Source organism: Ammospiza caudacuta, chromosome Z (assembly GCF_027887145.1).
Source record: "Ammospiza caudacuta isolate bAmmCau1 chromosome Z, bAmmCau1.pri, whole genome shotgun sequence".
NCBI lineage: Eukaryota > Metazoa > Chordata > Aves > Passeriformes > Passerellidae > Ammospiza > Ammospiza caudacuta.
In genome coordinates, this window is record NC_080632.1 from 2,450,304 (window position 1) to 2,466,659 (window position 16,356).

The 16,356-nt window shown below is 37.2% G+C and overlaps 1 protein-coding gene across 2 annotated transcripts in view; it reads right to left on the reverse strand.

The window, feature by feature from the left end:
* Nucleotides 1–16,356, reverse strand: part of EDIL3 (EGF like repeats and discoidin domains 3) — a 237,905-nt gene that overhangs the window by 135,841 nt on the left and 85,708 nt on the right. Inside the window, exon 3 of one of the 2 annotated variants that reach the window (XM_058824530.1) lies at nucleotides 3,997–4,026. The exons of the other annotated variant lie outside the window; for it this stretch is intronic. Coding sequence (XP_058680513.1) covers nucleotides 3,997–4,026 — 30 coding nt within the window. The remainder of the gene's footprint in view (nucleotides 1–3,996; nucleotides 4,027–16,356) is intronic. 2 annotated transcript variants of the gene reach the window in all.

Consider the following 16,356-nt stretch of genomic DNA (forward strand, 5'->3'; position numbering starts at 1 on the left):
CAAAACAAAGCATGCAACTTCTGTTTTGATTTTTATTCTGGAATTATATTTCAGGTATTGCTTAACACCATGCTCCTAGAGTAAGGGTAATGGGTAAGCAGTTACGGGTAAACTCTTAATAGTTTTAGATCTCTATTTCTCATGACTTTTTGATAACTGTAATTACTATGTCTAGTACAACTTTCATCCTGGAACTTGTGCTCTTCCATTTTCTAAAATGCCATTAATTTCCTTTAATAAAATAAACTTAATTCTATAGATTTTTGCAGCCAAAGTCTCTTTCATTTGATAAAGCATTTTCAGCTTTTATTCTTTCTCAAAAGTGATTCTTCCCCCCTATGTTATTTACTTCTTTTTCCCCCTATGTTATTTACTTCTTTAGGAAAAACATGCTAAAATAACTTCTATGTAAGTCAAAAAATCTAAATAAAGAGGGAACAGGGTAGATCTCACATGGAATTTTGGAAGGGTAATATAATTTTTCTTAGATACACAAATATTCAATGCAGCTTATATACTCTGCCACAAGGTTGTTGAAGGGATTATTTTTTAGCCATGTCTTTGAAGAAGGAGGCCCTGCCATGTAGTGAAGCTTTAATCTCTACAACACCTAAACTTAAAAGACAATAGCAGATCCCACCCTGTAAAAGAGCTTTTATTACCATGAAACTTTAAATGTGTTTGCGTGTTATAAAGATGGAAGGCAAAAATGAGAACGCTACGTTTCCTAAAGCATTATAATCTTAAAAAAGTAATAACAACAACAACGACAATAATAATAATAATAATAATAATAATAATAATAATAATTAAAAAAGCAGTGGCAGAGGCAAGGAATGGCTCCAGTTAAGTGGGGATCTCAAAGGAGATGTATTTATTACCTCAGTCAAAATCAGTGTGTAGAGGCAAGTGAACAAACTGCTGTGCTCTGTCTCATCAGGTGTTGGAAGAATTACTCTTTAATAATTGTAGAAACTACTCCAGGCTCCTTGAGGAATCCATAAAACCATGGGGAAACATTTTTGGGATGAAAAGCCTCAAACAGCAGGACATCCAGCAGGAGTTCCTTGCTACATTAGGCTTTGAAAAATACTTGTCAACAAAGGAGTCTCCTCCTGGCTCAACAAACAGCTTTCAAAAACTCATGTTACTTATAGATGGGAAAAAAACTGCATGGAAAAGAGAGAATTTTCCTGAGATTTTCCTACTTCTATTAAATAATTATTTAATTAAACAATAATGTAACTAAATTATTTCATTAATTTGATTTTAAGTCAAAACAAATGAAGAAATATGGTGAAGTGTCTCAAAACAGAGTTTAGGTGTCCACAAGGACATTAAATCATAGATATAACTGGGAAGAAAAAAGAGATCTGGAATAATGCTTACCCAGAGGCATTGCTAAGGAAAACTTTGTTGAAACTGTGAGGAAAAACTCCTTGAAAAAACTCCTTTATCTTTCCTTGTAAAGTAACTTGGGTGAAAACATGGTGTTATAATTAGACATCATAATTAGTCTGGAGCACTCTGAAACTCAAGGAACTCCAGTGAAATATAATTTCTATAGGGAGATAGCTACAGGGCACTTATTATTACAGGATTATTAATCTTCACTTTACTGGTTGCAATGCTCAGAGTAAAATTTTAAATTTTAAAACTTTGCTTCTACGGGATTCCTCACAGATGGCTTTGTCAGAGCAGCTAGGCCCTATCCCAAAAAGCAGAGTATGGGAAACAACAGTGTTTCATCCCTTTGATTAAACAGGAAAGGAAATTTTAGTTTTGGTCCTGATCACAGGTCAATTAACAGTTTGTAATTTTCATAGAATATCAAAATAATTTTTAAAGTCTTCACAAAAATATTTGATGCAATTTATCCTGCCTCATGTTGTTTCACAAGTGAAGGCATTTGTTGGAAAAAATAATGTGTGCATTGATTATGATTAGATAGTGATTAGATAAATTTCATTAACTGGCGGAAAATTGCTGCGCTTTTTTTGTGGAAAAGAGCAAAACCTGGCATTGTATAAAACTGTCCCCACCAGGCACATGCCACTGAAAGGCTCTAGGTGAGTCCATGAGGTTTTGAATGCGGTTTCTATTTATTTTTCTGCAGCCCTGCAACTTCCAAACTGCATGGCTGCATTCCTGCCCTGAGGGGAGGGAATCTGCTTTAAGCAGAACCCACAGTTTTACAGATGCCAATAAAATCTGAGAAATAAGTCGTATTAATCCTGTAAGAGTGCAGAACTAGTCTTTGTACTTGCAAAACAGCAACATCTGGTCATATCTTACAGCAAAATCAATAGGAATCGTAAATTAGGGAGCATCTGAAGAGCTAGCATTGCTTCTAAAGTTTTTAAGCTAGAAATTAGTGTTAGATTGCGCTTTATGCATGGATTTTTCTCTTAGTATAAATCGTATCTGTAGTGCAGCCCACGTGGCTGTGTTATAAATTCCACTTTCCTCCTCTTGAACGTTTTCAGCTGATGTTTCTGGGTAGCTTGGCCAGATCACAGTTAGGGGCTCCCACAAAACCAGCAGTGGTGTTCAAAGAGGGAGGCCAAGTCTTTGGGAGACGCTCTAAAAAAATATGAGTACTTAAACCATTTTCCTAAAGGGAAAAAGACTGGGGGTTTTGTTCTTTCCTAAGTAAAAAACACATCCTTTTCTAATGTTTCTGTTGAATGGCTGCAGTAGGTTTCTGCTAGAACACTTTCCATGAAAACTCCAAGACTGACAGAGCTCTCAAGAAATGGAGAGTTGAAAGTGTTGATATTTAGTAATTAGAATGCAAGGTCCATTGGGGTGTGTGAGTACTCTACATTTTTTCCCCAAATTCCTCTTTTTTCTCTCTTTTTCAGCGTTATTTCTCATTCCAGTCCTCCTTCCTGCTCATTTTGCTGCTACATTCATGTTTAAAGCTCCCTTTTGCTTCTTTCTGTAATCAGTTCTAGTCTTAACTCTCTCACATTCTACTCTTGGCTTTGTTCTCTGTCCTTTCATTTATTATTCTCTGCTGTATCCTAATTACTTATATTGCTCCCCAGTTGTAGGTTAGCGTTGTAAACAGTGTTCAATCCTTCCCTGCCATCTTCCTCTCTTCATTCACTCTCCTCACCTTTTCTCTTTTGCTCCTCTGGAGGCCTTTCCTTCTTTTAACAAGCCACCATAAAGCGATTCCCCATTTATTTGATGTTTTAGCTCGCTGAGTTTGTACAACTCAGTGCCATTTCAAATATGTTAGGCTGCTCAGTGGCATCCTTCTCTGGTACACTGTCTTCTTTTTCCTTTAAATACTCCCCAGCTAATGGATTGCCAATTAATTAGAAATAGTTAATCTTCACAATAAAATAAACACGATGCGTTTGTGTCTCTCTGGGAGCTCCTAAACTAATTTTTATGGCTGTGATGGTAACCATTCTCTCTGCTTGGCAGCTTGTCAATGGAAATAAAAGTTCTCTGAGCAGATAGCCCAGCCATCGTTTGGAGAATGTTTTCTTTGAGCACAATGCTTCTGCATCTGCTGCCTTTCTTTTCCTTTCCTTCACTGCTTGTTCCCAGCTCTCTAAAGGATGTCAGTTTTGGGGCATCATCCAGGTCACTGAGTTTTGCCAGCATAAAGACAAGAAAAAAATCTAACGTTAAAAAAAAAAAATTAAAAATAATTTACAAATCACTGATCTGATTTTTTTTTTTTCTTCCAGCTCCTGATTGAATCATTCTGTTACCTGAAGCCTGACATGCCAGCTTAAGCATGGAAGAAGGAAGGAACATGCCACTGATATTTTTAAATGTTACAGGAGGATTATGTTTCCTGCTGACTCCAAGTAGAGGAGAAGGGGAAAAAAAAGAAAGGGGACCAGAAGAGGATAGATCCCAGCTGTGATATTTGCCAAGTTACACACAAAATGAAACAGGCTAAAAATTATTTTAGTAAGGGCAGCCCTCAAGAAATGGTTGCCACAATGCAGATGTGATGTAAATAATTCATACCTGCTGAAGTTGGGTCCTCTTCAATGGAGGCTGTGCAAAAAGGTGTCAGGAGTGGGGAGGGAGGCAGGGACAGGGAATGGGAAGAGGAAGGAAGGGAAAGAGAGAGAGAGAAAAAGAGAAAAAAAATACAAATGAAGAAATCCATGTAATGCCAATGGTTGTATTATTTACATTTTCTTAACATAAAAGCAATTAGACATTACGAAAATTCTTTATTCTCATAATCCTCCACCCCTTCTGTTCCACTCAGCTTCTTCCCAGCCTGGTGGGAATTGCTGATTCTGAAATTGAGCAGCTGGGGAGCCAAAGTGGCAGTTTTGGGGTGGGTTGTGTGTCTGTCTGTCTGTCAGGCACACAGTAACTGGGCTCCCCATTCCACATGTTTATTTTTCTGGGAAAAGCAATAAAAATCCTGTCTTCACCTCTCCCTTTTGTTGACAGATAACCATTAAATTGCCTTGAGTTACCGTCAAAAAGCGCTGATGGCTCTGGACTATCTATTATCATCACATTCAAAAGAGGGAAACAGACATATTCCCAGCAAAAGTGAACTTCAAAAGTACATCAGTGACCTAATTCTTTCTCTTCTTTTAGTCAGTGTGGTTTATATACACATGCATCATGGAAGTGGTCTCTTAACAGCCTTGAAAAAGTTTTGGATGACAGTAAAAGCTGAATTCAAGTGTTTCTCACTTGGATACTGTAAAAAGGACCTAGAAGTGAGAGAACTCTCCATAAATGCGATATAGAGATATTAAACACATGTAATCCATACTTTTGCTTTTTCTCTTTTAACGACTGCCTGCTGCCTGTTGAAATGGGAGCTCCTCCTGTTTTGGTTTCTTGCAGAACCAGCAGAGACAACACTCCTTCACCCATGGCAGGCATTGATCCTCCCTGACAGAGCTTGCACAAGGCATGGCTAAAAACTCCAAACACTCCCTGAAACACCACCACCACCATGCGTGGTAAATTGACTCTTTTTTTTCTTTTTTTTTTTTTTTTTTTTTACTTTTGCTATCACCCCATGTATTGTGCAGGGAGAAACCAGGAGAGGAGCAGGGAGACCTTCCCTTTTTTTGGCAAAAAAATTGTCAACAGACACCAAGAGCAATTGAGAAGGGCCATAAGCCTTAGTTAAATCAGCACAATATTCTGCTTGCAACTGTATGTGACAACCAGTGCTGAACACATCAGTTATTGCTAATTGCAGAGTAGCATGGTGTCCTTTTGGGGACTGTCAGATCTAATCGAGAGGAAATAATGAATTACTCTCTCAAGCACCAGCCAACCATCTTGTCTCTAACCACAGTGGCTGGATGTACACAGGTGATTTTTATTTCTAAAGTTTGGTGTTCAGATAAACCCTGAAGAAGGCTACACGGAAAAAAAAAAAACCATAACATGATGTCAGGCATAATTTAAAGTGGCCTAAACGTGGTACTTAGCAGAGCCTTGACTTCTGTAACTTCTTATTTAAAGTTTGAAAGTGTGTTTTGGAACTAGACTAATCCATTATGCAGTGTACATATGTAAAGATCACATCAAATTTTTTAACTACTTAAACTAAAATAAAATGTGTTTGTGGTAGTAGAGGACTTCAAGATAATGAAAGAAAAGAAGGAAAAATACCATCCCCCTCTTTCAACTTTAACTAATCAGCTAAATCATTAATTTAACAATACGAAAGCTGATTATAGACACACACAAAAACCTCCAAAAACCAAAGAAAGCAACCAACCAGTCAAAAAAAGGCCAAAGAACCCTGTTCCCCCAAACCCCACAAAAACAACAAAACAAGAAGCCCCCAAACCAGAATGTTTAGAATATTTAAATCTTAGAAAAACATGCTCTGAAGTAAATAACAAACTAAAAATTAAGTCAGCAAAGTAGGTTGCAATTTCTCAGGGTACCAGTGGAAGAGACAACTACACAGACAGAACAGAACATGAAAGCAGGAAGTCAAAATTTTACAAATGCCCCAAATCCATATTACCTTCCTGCTCTGCTGCTGCTTGAATGAAAAATAATTCAGAGTATTGGAGACTCTGCTTTAAAACTGGTTAAACAAAATTGTCCAATTATACAAGGAATATTTATTCCAGTAACCGTTTCCTTCAGACTGCTATTTGAATAATATTCTGAGACTTAATTATCAGGATGAATAGCAGCATTAGCAATTCAAAGCTGGATTCTGTTGCTACTCTGATGGTTGTTTCAGAGGGACCACTCTGCACTTAGGTACACATCTAAATAAAACAGGGTAGCTGAATCTCAGCTGAATAAATCAGATACCAAAATGGCTATGCCAATAATGTTACTTTTCTGTTTATTTAATTAATTTTGGCTGTTTGATTGCTGGTTTAAGCTCATCCAGGAATAGACTGTGTTCTTTTTCTGTCTCAGTTAGAGTTGGTGAGAACTGCTTTTGCAAAAAGACCTAATTCTACTTGTCAATACTGCATTAATCCTAGACAGAAATTAAAGATGAGTATTAAAAATGGAGATGAAAATGCAGTTCTGAGCCTGTTCACAATTCAAACAGACTTCTAGAAAAAATTAAATTAACTTAATCTCTTGATTTTTGTGACAGGATATTTTTACCTCCCATTAGATTAATAAACCGTGTTTAAAAAACCAACCTTCAGTAAGAGCTTGAGTACTCAAGGAATATACCTAATTTTGCTTTATCATACCACCTCAAATGCAATATCAGCACTCCGCTTCCCACTTTTAAGGAAATGCACCAAATTGCCACACCAAAATTTTCCTACACTACACCACCTTTTTTTTAAATTTTTTTTTTCCCATTAGCAGTGATTTAAAACACTCGGTTATTTTAAAAAATCTATTTATATAGTGACTCATCCCCAGGGTAATTATGTGTAATTTGCTCTTTGCTTGTTTCAGAGGAGGGGAGAGGGGGTCAGATGGGCTGGCAAAGGATGGTGAGTCACTGCTGTGGGTGGTGGGTCCCCATCAGCCTCCCCCATCAGAGGAGCCAGTAATTTAACAAAAAAAAAAAAAAACAAACAAAAAAAAGCCCCCCAAAAAGTCACAGACATCCCCAAGTCATGGTCTTATGACAGCACCGCAAGACCTTAAGCTGTAAATTGTTCTGCAGCTCTAAAGCATTTTTCACCATGCACTTCTTCCCCTTTTAATGCATCATTGACAAAATATAATAAGATATATGGTGGGAAAGATATTGGATTTTATCTTCTTCAGAAAAACTCTGATGTTCACTTGGGAAAACTTAATTTTGTTTTTCTTAGAGGTGAATAATGCTGCATGACATAAGTGGGATTAAAAAAAAAAAAAATCAAGAAGACACGGGCAGGTTTGGAAAGCCTGTACCAGGTGACATGTCATCCAACATTAGAGCAATGCTTGGATAGTATCTGAATATCTCTGCCAGACTCCTGATTATTTCTGTTACAATGGCAGAAACTTTGACAGGTCTAGGCAAAAAAAAAAAAAAATCTGAATTTTGAAGCATAAATATCTCGGTTTAGGCAGATCCAGTGTAACAGCCCGCTGTGCTGTTATATCTTGTGACACATTACACTAGCTTTGCATTATATTAAAGTTTGTGCTAAGTTTATATTAATGTGAAGGGTTCTTTTTAACATTCAAATGAAATGTTAGACTCATATACAAAGAAATAAACTTGGATATACATGGCATTACCCCTATGCAAAATCTGTACAAGACATTCGCAGAATTATCCAGAGGAACAGTGAGCTCCAAGAGAAAATGACATTTTTCTGAATGAAGCATCAAAACTAAATTATAGTCTGCTCAGCATCAAATCTCAGGGGTCTCAGAGGACCCGTGTGCAAGGAAGAGTGGCTGGCTCCCCCAAATCTCAGCTGTAGTCATTAGGAATGTGATTTTAATGCTGCAGATGTTCCTTGGGAAACACGTGCCTGAGATTCCTGTCTCTTCCCTCTCTCCACATCTGACAGAACTCAGCATCCACTGAAGGCCCTCGGAGCAGCATTTGCTTCCTTCCTGCTTCAGCTGTCCAGGCTGTTTTTGCACCCATTCATGACAAAAAGGAAAAAAAAAAAAAACAAACACAAACTAAACCCAAAACATAACAAACACCTGAGAAACCGCAAGAAGCGCCCCAAAGAAACAGACAAAAAAGGCACAGCAGAACAAACAGAAATGAACAAAAACCAAGCCAGGAGGAGCACGCCAGGCCCCTCACCAGGGCATGGCGGAGATGACTCTCCATGAACTAATGAAACTCTGCTTGGCTGACAGATGTTCGATGGAAAACAAATATATTAATTAAGAAACCCCAAAAACGGCCCTTGGCACTTGGTGGAGAAGATGTATCACTTCCCACAGGTTTACATCGATGGAAGCACTTAAAATCTGTGAAAAAAAAAACAAAACTTAGGCTTTCTTCATTGTTTTATTTCAAGAAAAATAAATTCTAACAGAAAAGTGGGTGTCTGAGCAAAATGCCATGTATTATTAAAATCTAGAATACTAGGGTCTTAAAATTACAGTAAAGGCATCTAATCCATTCTCACTGGTATTCCTTTTCTACCAATCACTACGGTCATCAGTGCTGAACGAGAATATGTTTAAATATGAAAAAAAAAATTATTTAGGTGAAATGCTGCATGTTGTAGAAGACAAGATTAGATAAAGATTTTTTTAATAGGTGCCTTCACATTTAGGCCTCTCTAGAACAAGGAGGGAGTGCCCTAGTATTTGTCAGGATCATCTTTCTAATGGAAAACAGTGTAAAGAAATTAATTTTTAAAGCAATTCTTGAGTTCTTAGTCAGCTCCAGTTCTTGCCAAGGATTCCAGTGCTGCCAAAGGCACAACAGTACTGAAAACTGTAATTCTGAAACGAGGAGTAGAGTTTTACACACACACACACAATGCCATATGCAGATTTGAGAATATGTGAATATTCCAAAAGAGCAGAAGATGTAATGAGAAGGTGCCCCTGGCGCTTTGGTGTCCAAAAAATAAGTGTACTCAAAAAGGTAAAAGTTGATAAGGCTGCATATCAGTGTGCAAAACTTTGCTTCTTCAAGCGTCAAAGAGCATTCTCCAGGAAACAAACGAATAATCTTAATATAAAATGCTAAAAAATGGCTGTAAAATACAGTTGTAGAAGCAGGTACCTGCTAGCATCTGTTATTGTGGATGCAAAAAAAACCTACCTGGGAAATCCCCACAGTCACAGACAGAAAGCTTTGCCTTTCAAGCCAAACAATTTCATCCTTTTATATTTCAGTCACTTGCCTGAAGCTGTTTCACTCAGTTGTTTTGTGTGTTTTAAGGGAAATTTTACTACCTGTTCTTATGTGAATGCGGAATTTTAAAATAACATCACATACCACACTGCGAAGTCATAATGGTGATAATACCTTTTATTTTATGGCTGTTCTCCCACCTGGGGGAGAAAACAAAAAACCCAATAAAAGCCCACTCAGATGTTCACAGAACGTTTGCTGGCTCTGGGCTGGTACAGGAGGTTGGGTTATGTCTCTTCGTGTGCTGGTTTATCTCTACCACAACACTTGAAAGCGTTCAATATACAACATCCAGCAGCCATAAAAAAGGATTCAAAAGCCCATAAAAAATGCCCCCAAAGAAATGAGGAAATAGCAGCTAAGATAAATAAACACCAACTCCATTCAGCCCTGTAATGTCACTCACTGATATTAATGCATGAGCTTTCTGTCACAGTATTTGCCATTTTTAACCCCAAAATAACTTCCCTGAGCTGGCCTGCTGCCAGGCAATTGCACCCAGAGTGCCCACTTTGCCTTGTGGAAACACATACTGGGAAATTAAATCAGTACACAGGAAGTACCAGAGACTTTCAAACCCTAAAATTTCAGGATAAATATGAATCCGGCAATTTTCAGTGCTTTCCCAAACACTTTGTGAGTTTTGGCAAATTACCTAATGTGCCAGTTGCAAAGATTGTGCTGCTATCCTTTCTGGGCAATGGAGGTGTAAAAACCAGCAGGCCAACAGCAACTTTATCATAAAACCACTAAGATTGGGCAACACCTCTTAAAACAATGAGCCAAGAATGTTTAAAAAATCTTTAGTTTTAAATTAGGCGAAAAGGACTCAATAGCCACAGTTTCATAAAAAATAAATCTTAATGAATGAAACTACATAGAACCAGGGGCATGCAGTTCTTGGTGGGAATAACTGACTTCATTACAGACCCAACAAAAGAATTAACTGCTTTTTTTCTTCTATTTATTCACAATAAATCTATGTTACTCTGTGCAGCCTGACTGGCATACTGCTTTAATAACACAGGAAACCTGAACTGTAAATTGCATAAGGTGCCAAGAGGAGAATGCAAAGGAGCAGATGGCAGATGAAGTGAGAGATGTGGTGTTGGAGGGATCCCATGCAGGGAGACACGTTGCTTTGGTTCAGTCTGTGGGTTTCCATTGTTTTTTGGTAAATTCAGGAACAAAGAAAATGCTCTGCCATAAAGCTACACGGCATGAGCACAGGAGTGGGAGAAGAATCAAGTCCTGGTGCAAGGAAGGCAAAGAAGGTAATTTTAAATGAATAAAACACTGTTTTCATTGCTCAGGTGGAGTTTGGAGACTGGAACCTACTGCTTAAGGAATAATAGAAACACAGGTACTCACTTCTAGCTTTTCTGGCTGGGCAAAAAGAAAAGAAGATCCTATAAACTTTACAGCCAATATTTGGTTTATATTCAACTTCAGTACAACCAGATTAAATACCTATCTGAATCCGTTATCATTCAGCATTGAAGAATGTACATTGAAAAATATGTGTGGTGTAGGCTGTGGCAAAACAGTGTCAGTAATACCCAGTTTCAATAAAACACTGCCCTAATCTAGATCTCAAAAATTTATTACTACAGATCTGGGATTAAAAACAGTAATAATAAGCCATATATCAATTTGTCAAAAGGGTAACTGCAGAGGCCATGCTGAAGCCAGAGCTCTTCAAAAATAATATATTGTTCTGCCCTAAAATATGAGAAGCAAGGAAGCTGACTTTAAACTTTGGCCAATTTGAACAAATTTCTGTGTCCTACACTGGTTTTACTGAACACACAAAGTTCTTTGCTGTAACAAAGAACTGTTAACAAACCTGTACTTTAACAAACAGGAATGCCAAATGAGAAACATGCTCAAGAGTAAAAGAAGGTGATTTTTTCCCTCTTTCTTATATGAGCATGGCTTTACAAGGTGCAAACTAGGCACAAGGAGTGTGATGGGAAATAGAAAAAGTACACCTGGTACGAGTTTCCTTTATTCTTCTCAGAAATGCTGCATTTTTCCTCTTAATTTTTCATCTATATAATTCTTAATTTTTCAGAAAATGACTAGAAATTAAGGCCTTTTCTCATGAACAAGGGAAGATCATTTAGACTGATTTTTCTCTTATCTTGTGAATAAAACAGTTGACTGGAAGCCAACACTTCACCAGCCTCTCTGAATTCACCCCTGAAAGAAACATTTTCACAGCAGCCATCAGTGAGCACTCTGGTGCTCCTCCATGCCCTTCACTTTTCATTAGTATAGGAGTTGGGCTATTGATTTTGAGTTCTTCTCTCCTTTTATTTTTTTTTTAAAAGATGTTTTTATTTCATCCTGAGCGTATGGATTTTCCTGTGTCTCACTCACTTCCCCGTACATTTCTCAGAGCACATCTTTTCGTTTTCAGAGCATGTTTTTGGGTTTCCAAGGGGTGCTTAGCACCCTTTCTTCAAAACCGCTCCCAACCAGCACCTCCCACTCTGACAAGGAAAAAGAGCTGCCAGGCTCTGCAGTGCTGAGCTAAAATTCTGCCCTTCATTTTGGATTTTCCCCTCTTCTGTTCTGCAAACAGATGGCAAAACCTCTCCCTGCTGGAAGGAAATAATCCAGCTGATGTTGGATGGAGTCTAGAAGCCTTCCACACATTCCCGTGCCGCTGCGGCCCATCGCGAAAACAAGGAGCTCCATTATGATCTGTTCTCCTTGGCGCTGGAAATGCTGGAAATGCTTTCAACTTGGGTCCTTTCAGGGCAGAACAATGAAAATCAATACCTTTTGTCCTTGCTCCTGGGTTCAAGTAATGCCGTGTTCTTGTCGAAAAGCAAAAAGGGTGTAAAGAAATGGGGCATGCGTAAGAGACAGCTGGGCTGCCAGGACAAGGGGGAATGGCTTCAAGCTGAAAGAGGGCAGGGCTGGATGGGATATTGGGAAAGAATTCCTGGCTGGCAGGGTGGGCAGGCCCTGGCACAGGGTGCCCAGAGCAGCTGGGGCTGCCCCTGCATCCCTGGAAGTGCCCAAGGCCAGGTTAAATGGGGTCTGGAGCATCCTGGCGCAGTGGAAGGTGTCCCTGCCTTTGCAATCCTTCCAAGGTCCCTTCCAATCCAAACCATTCTCAGATGTTATGGTTATTGAAATATGCTAAATTTAAAGGATTGATTTCCTTTCTTCTTCCATAGTCTCCATCTCAAATATTCAGGGTAAATACATTAAGTGTGTCATCCTGGGGATCTGCAAAAATGACCAGCAGATGCTCCACATCTGGGTTGGACTTTGATTGATTTTAATTACTGTTAAATACAATAACAAAAAATAAATTACCAGCTTGTTTTCTCCATCAGCTGCTCAGTTCAGGACAAAACCCGAAAAATAATCTTTTGTCGTTCGTTTTCCCGGTTTTTTAGGTTCTTTCCCCGACAATATTTTTAAAAGTATATATTAAGTAGAAGTGGAAAACTTTTTATCTGGGTCAACCAAGAAAACTTCCATACTTGTAGTAAATCAACTCAACTTCAATCTTTTCAAGAGAAAAAAAAGGAAAAAACTCAATAATTTTAGGGCACTTTTAAAAAGTTCAAAATTAGGCATCAATAAACACTGTGTCAAAAAATTAAAATGAAAGTAACACATTTTCATAAACATTTTTCTGTTTTTTTCAGGTTGCACTGCTTTCTGTTAGTTTTCAGGTCAAAGATATGTGTTTGTTTTTAAAGTTAAAAATTCCTTCTGAATTTAACACGCGCTCATGAATAATTTGCATGGCCCCCGTGGCGCTTTCCAGTTAATATTCATGCAAGGAAAAGTTTCAGGTTCAGAACTGGGTGATCCAAATGCTAACAGATGCAGTTTTACTGCATTGTCAATTGCTCAACTTTATACAGCATTATTAATGTTAACATTAAATACTGACTTAACTAAGTCAGTGGAGTTGCTGAAATCTAACAAGGGCTTAAATTAAAGACAAAGACAAATGCAAAAGACAGAAATTAATTCCCAACACTTACTTTTCCCACACCAAGCCCTTTTTTCACAAGGATTTTTTTTTGATGATTTCACCAAACAGAAAATATTCCTTTTCATGAAATCCACTGGAATATTAAAATTTACCTTAAACCACCTATTATAAAGTCTATGTTAATTACTGTATACAGCACTCTGCAAGCACTTTCTACATCAAAGATTGTTGTGACTAAGTTTAAGGTACATTGAAGAAATCAGACATAAAAAAAATTATCAGTCATGAAATATTCATCCATTGAGCAAATTGCTGCATTTCATAAATATTCCATGTTTTAACCTAGTGAATTTTATCCATGACTCTGCATTAAAAGGACACAATGACACACTACAGATTTAAAAAAACGCACAAAAAACCATATATACAAACTTACATGCCCTACTCTACGTAAGCTGACAGAAAAGTGTCTGCCTAAAATAAACAGCCAATATTTGGCTGGATTTTCTTCACTTATCTGTCTTCTTCCTGATTCTCTGTAACACACAAAGCTCTTTAGGTGAGATGCATTTTGTAAGTACAAAAGTTACTGGCTGAATTTATTGTCTCTTGCTGACCTGGAATAAATAAATTAAATACATATTTATATTACTTTTCACTAGCTATGCTTCTTTCACTGTACCACCTCACAGACTGAGAATTATCCTAATGCCCCCTCACACTTCTTTATAAAGCAGATATCCACTGAAATCACCAGAGTTTGGTCTAGCCAGGACCAAATCCCAGCTTACCGCTCCAGGATAATTAATTCCTCTGCAATTAGGTCAAACTTTCCCAGTAGGAAGTGAGCGTGTAAATTTTGCTGCCATTTTGCCATCACTAATGCAAACCTCAGTGACTGAAAGGTTTACTGAGGTTGATTCCAGCTGTTTCCCAAAATATATTCAGTCTCCACTCCGCATGCAGACCCAAAATGCTGGGGGAGGCCAGTAGTTGCTGGAATCTATTTTTACTTAATAACCAACCACAGTCCAACTGTGCCAAAACTCGAGAAACAGCCATGAGTTTTTCATTAGTATCTTGTTAAACCTTCTGTAAGTATTCTTTCTCTATTCTTCAGTATAGTTTAAATATAACATAGCATAATTATAATACAAATAATAGAACATTATTTATATATTATATTGTATTATATTATATTATATTATATTATATTATATTATATTATATTATGTTATATTATATTAATGGAATTTATATTCATTTATATATTCATTTATTGATGACCTGTATGGAATCTACATAAACGTCATCAATCAGATCTCAAGAGAAGAGTTTTTTTCTCCCTATTTGTTTTTTTTTGTTTGTTTGTTTCATTGTTTTTCTTTTGTTTATTTTGGGTTTTTTTTTGTTGGGTTTTTCCTTTTGTTGTTGTGTTTTTTGATGGTGGTGATTTCTTGCTGTTGAGGTGTTTTTGGTTGCTGGTTGAGGTATTCATTGGTTGGTTGGTCTTGTCTTGTTTGGGTTTTGGGTTTTGGGGGGTTTTGTTTATTTGGTTTTTTTAGTTTATTTGATTTACTTAGTTTTTGGTTGTTTGTGAGGGTTTTGTTGGGTTTGGGTTTTTGTTTATTTTTTGTTGGCATTTTTCATTTGTTTTGTTTGTTTTTTCTTTTAATGTTTTTGGTTTTGGGGTCTTTTGGTTGATTTATTTTTGTTGTTCCTTTTGGGGGTTTTTTTTAAATAATTCCAGAAACTTCTGTTCTCTCCAGGGCACAGGACTGCTCAATTTTATGAACTTTCCTTTTCTTCTTCAGTCCTATACCTGATTTACCAAGCAACTTAAAACTGACAGTAAATTGAGTAACTTGGTAAATACTAAGAAATAGGAGATGCTATTTGTTCTGAAAGAACATTAAAGAGGAAAGATGTTAATGGTGTATCCATGTTATCCATAAAAACTGAATACTAAACATAAGGAAAAGAAAGTTTTTTTCTGTCCACATTCCTTATTCTTCAGGTTCAAAAGTCCTCTGGCCTTTCTTAGACACCTTGAAGCCTTTAAAGAATATTTCTGATAAATTTTCTTGCTCTCCACCGCGTAGTGGCGTAGGGGATGCTTTTTTTTCCCTAAAAAAAAAATCTGAATTATTGATCAAAAAAAATCTTTCTGATCAAAATCTTGAAAATCAGTTAGAATTTCTTACTTCTGCAATAAAATTACACTTGGAAGTTGCCAGGACCTTATACTTTGTTTTCACAGGTTGTTTTTTTCTCTTTTTCTTTCCAGCAAGAGCAAACATCATCACCACAGTGCCACTTGTACCTGGTGCTATGATAACTCAAGGATTCATCTGGACCCACAACAAGCCCATGCTTAAGAACACCTTCTAAACTGTGTTGAAAATGCTCAATAGTACTGAAAATTTACAATTTCTCATCCAGTTTTATATTGAATTGCAGCCACTGCTAATATTTGGGTTTGAATAATATCTGCAATATCCAGTTGCCTACATGACAGTGGTTCTGCTGAGTGTCTGCAGACCAGATCAACACCTTTTCCTGCTTAACGCCTTTCTCATCAGCAATTTATTTTGTAAATGTAGTCTTCCATATTGTAAATATTTCCTATTTGCCCACTGATCAAATAATTGTAGTATCACAAAAGCATTTAGGTTGGAAAAGACTACCAAGATGATTGAGGCCAATCTGTGACTTAACCCCACCTTGTCACCTCCCTGGCCGCACTATTTTTGATACAAATCCTGCTTCTGTTTTATATACCATCCTTTTTCCATCATCTCACCCACTCTTTCTCAATAATAAGAATAAATTTTGCAGTCAGTGAGATTCCTGAACATTGAGATATAAAACATCTTAAAAAAAAAAAAAGTAACCACAAAAAATTAGTGTGGTAACTCTAATGGTTTTAAAACAGATTTGGGTTGTTTTCCAGTTCTTGTGCCTGCATTTCAACAAAGGATTGAAAATATCAGAGAAAGCGAAAATCAACAGAAATGTTACCAGAACAAGAAACAGCAGAAATAATCAGAAGTAAGGGTTAGAGTGTTCTGTTACATGGTTGATGAAAACATAAATAGAAAAGCAC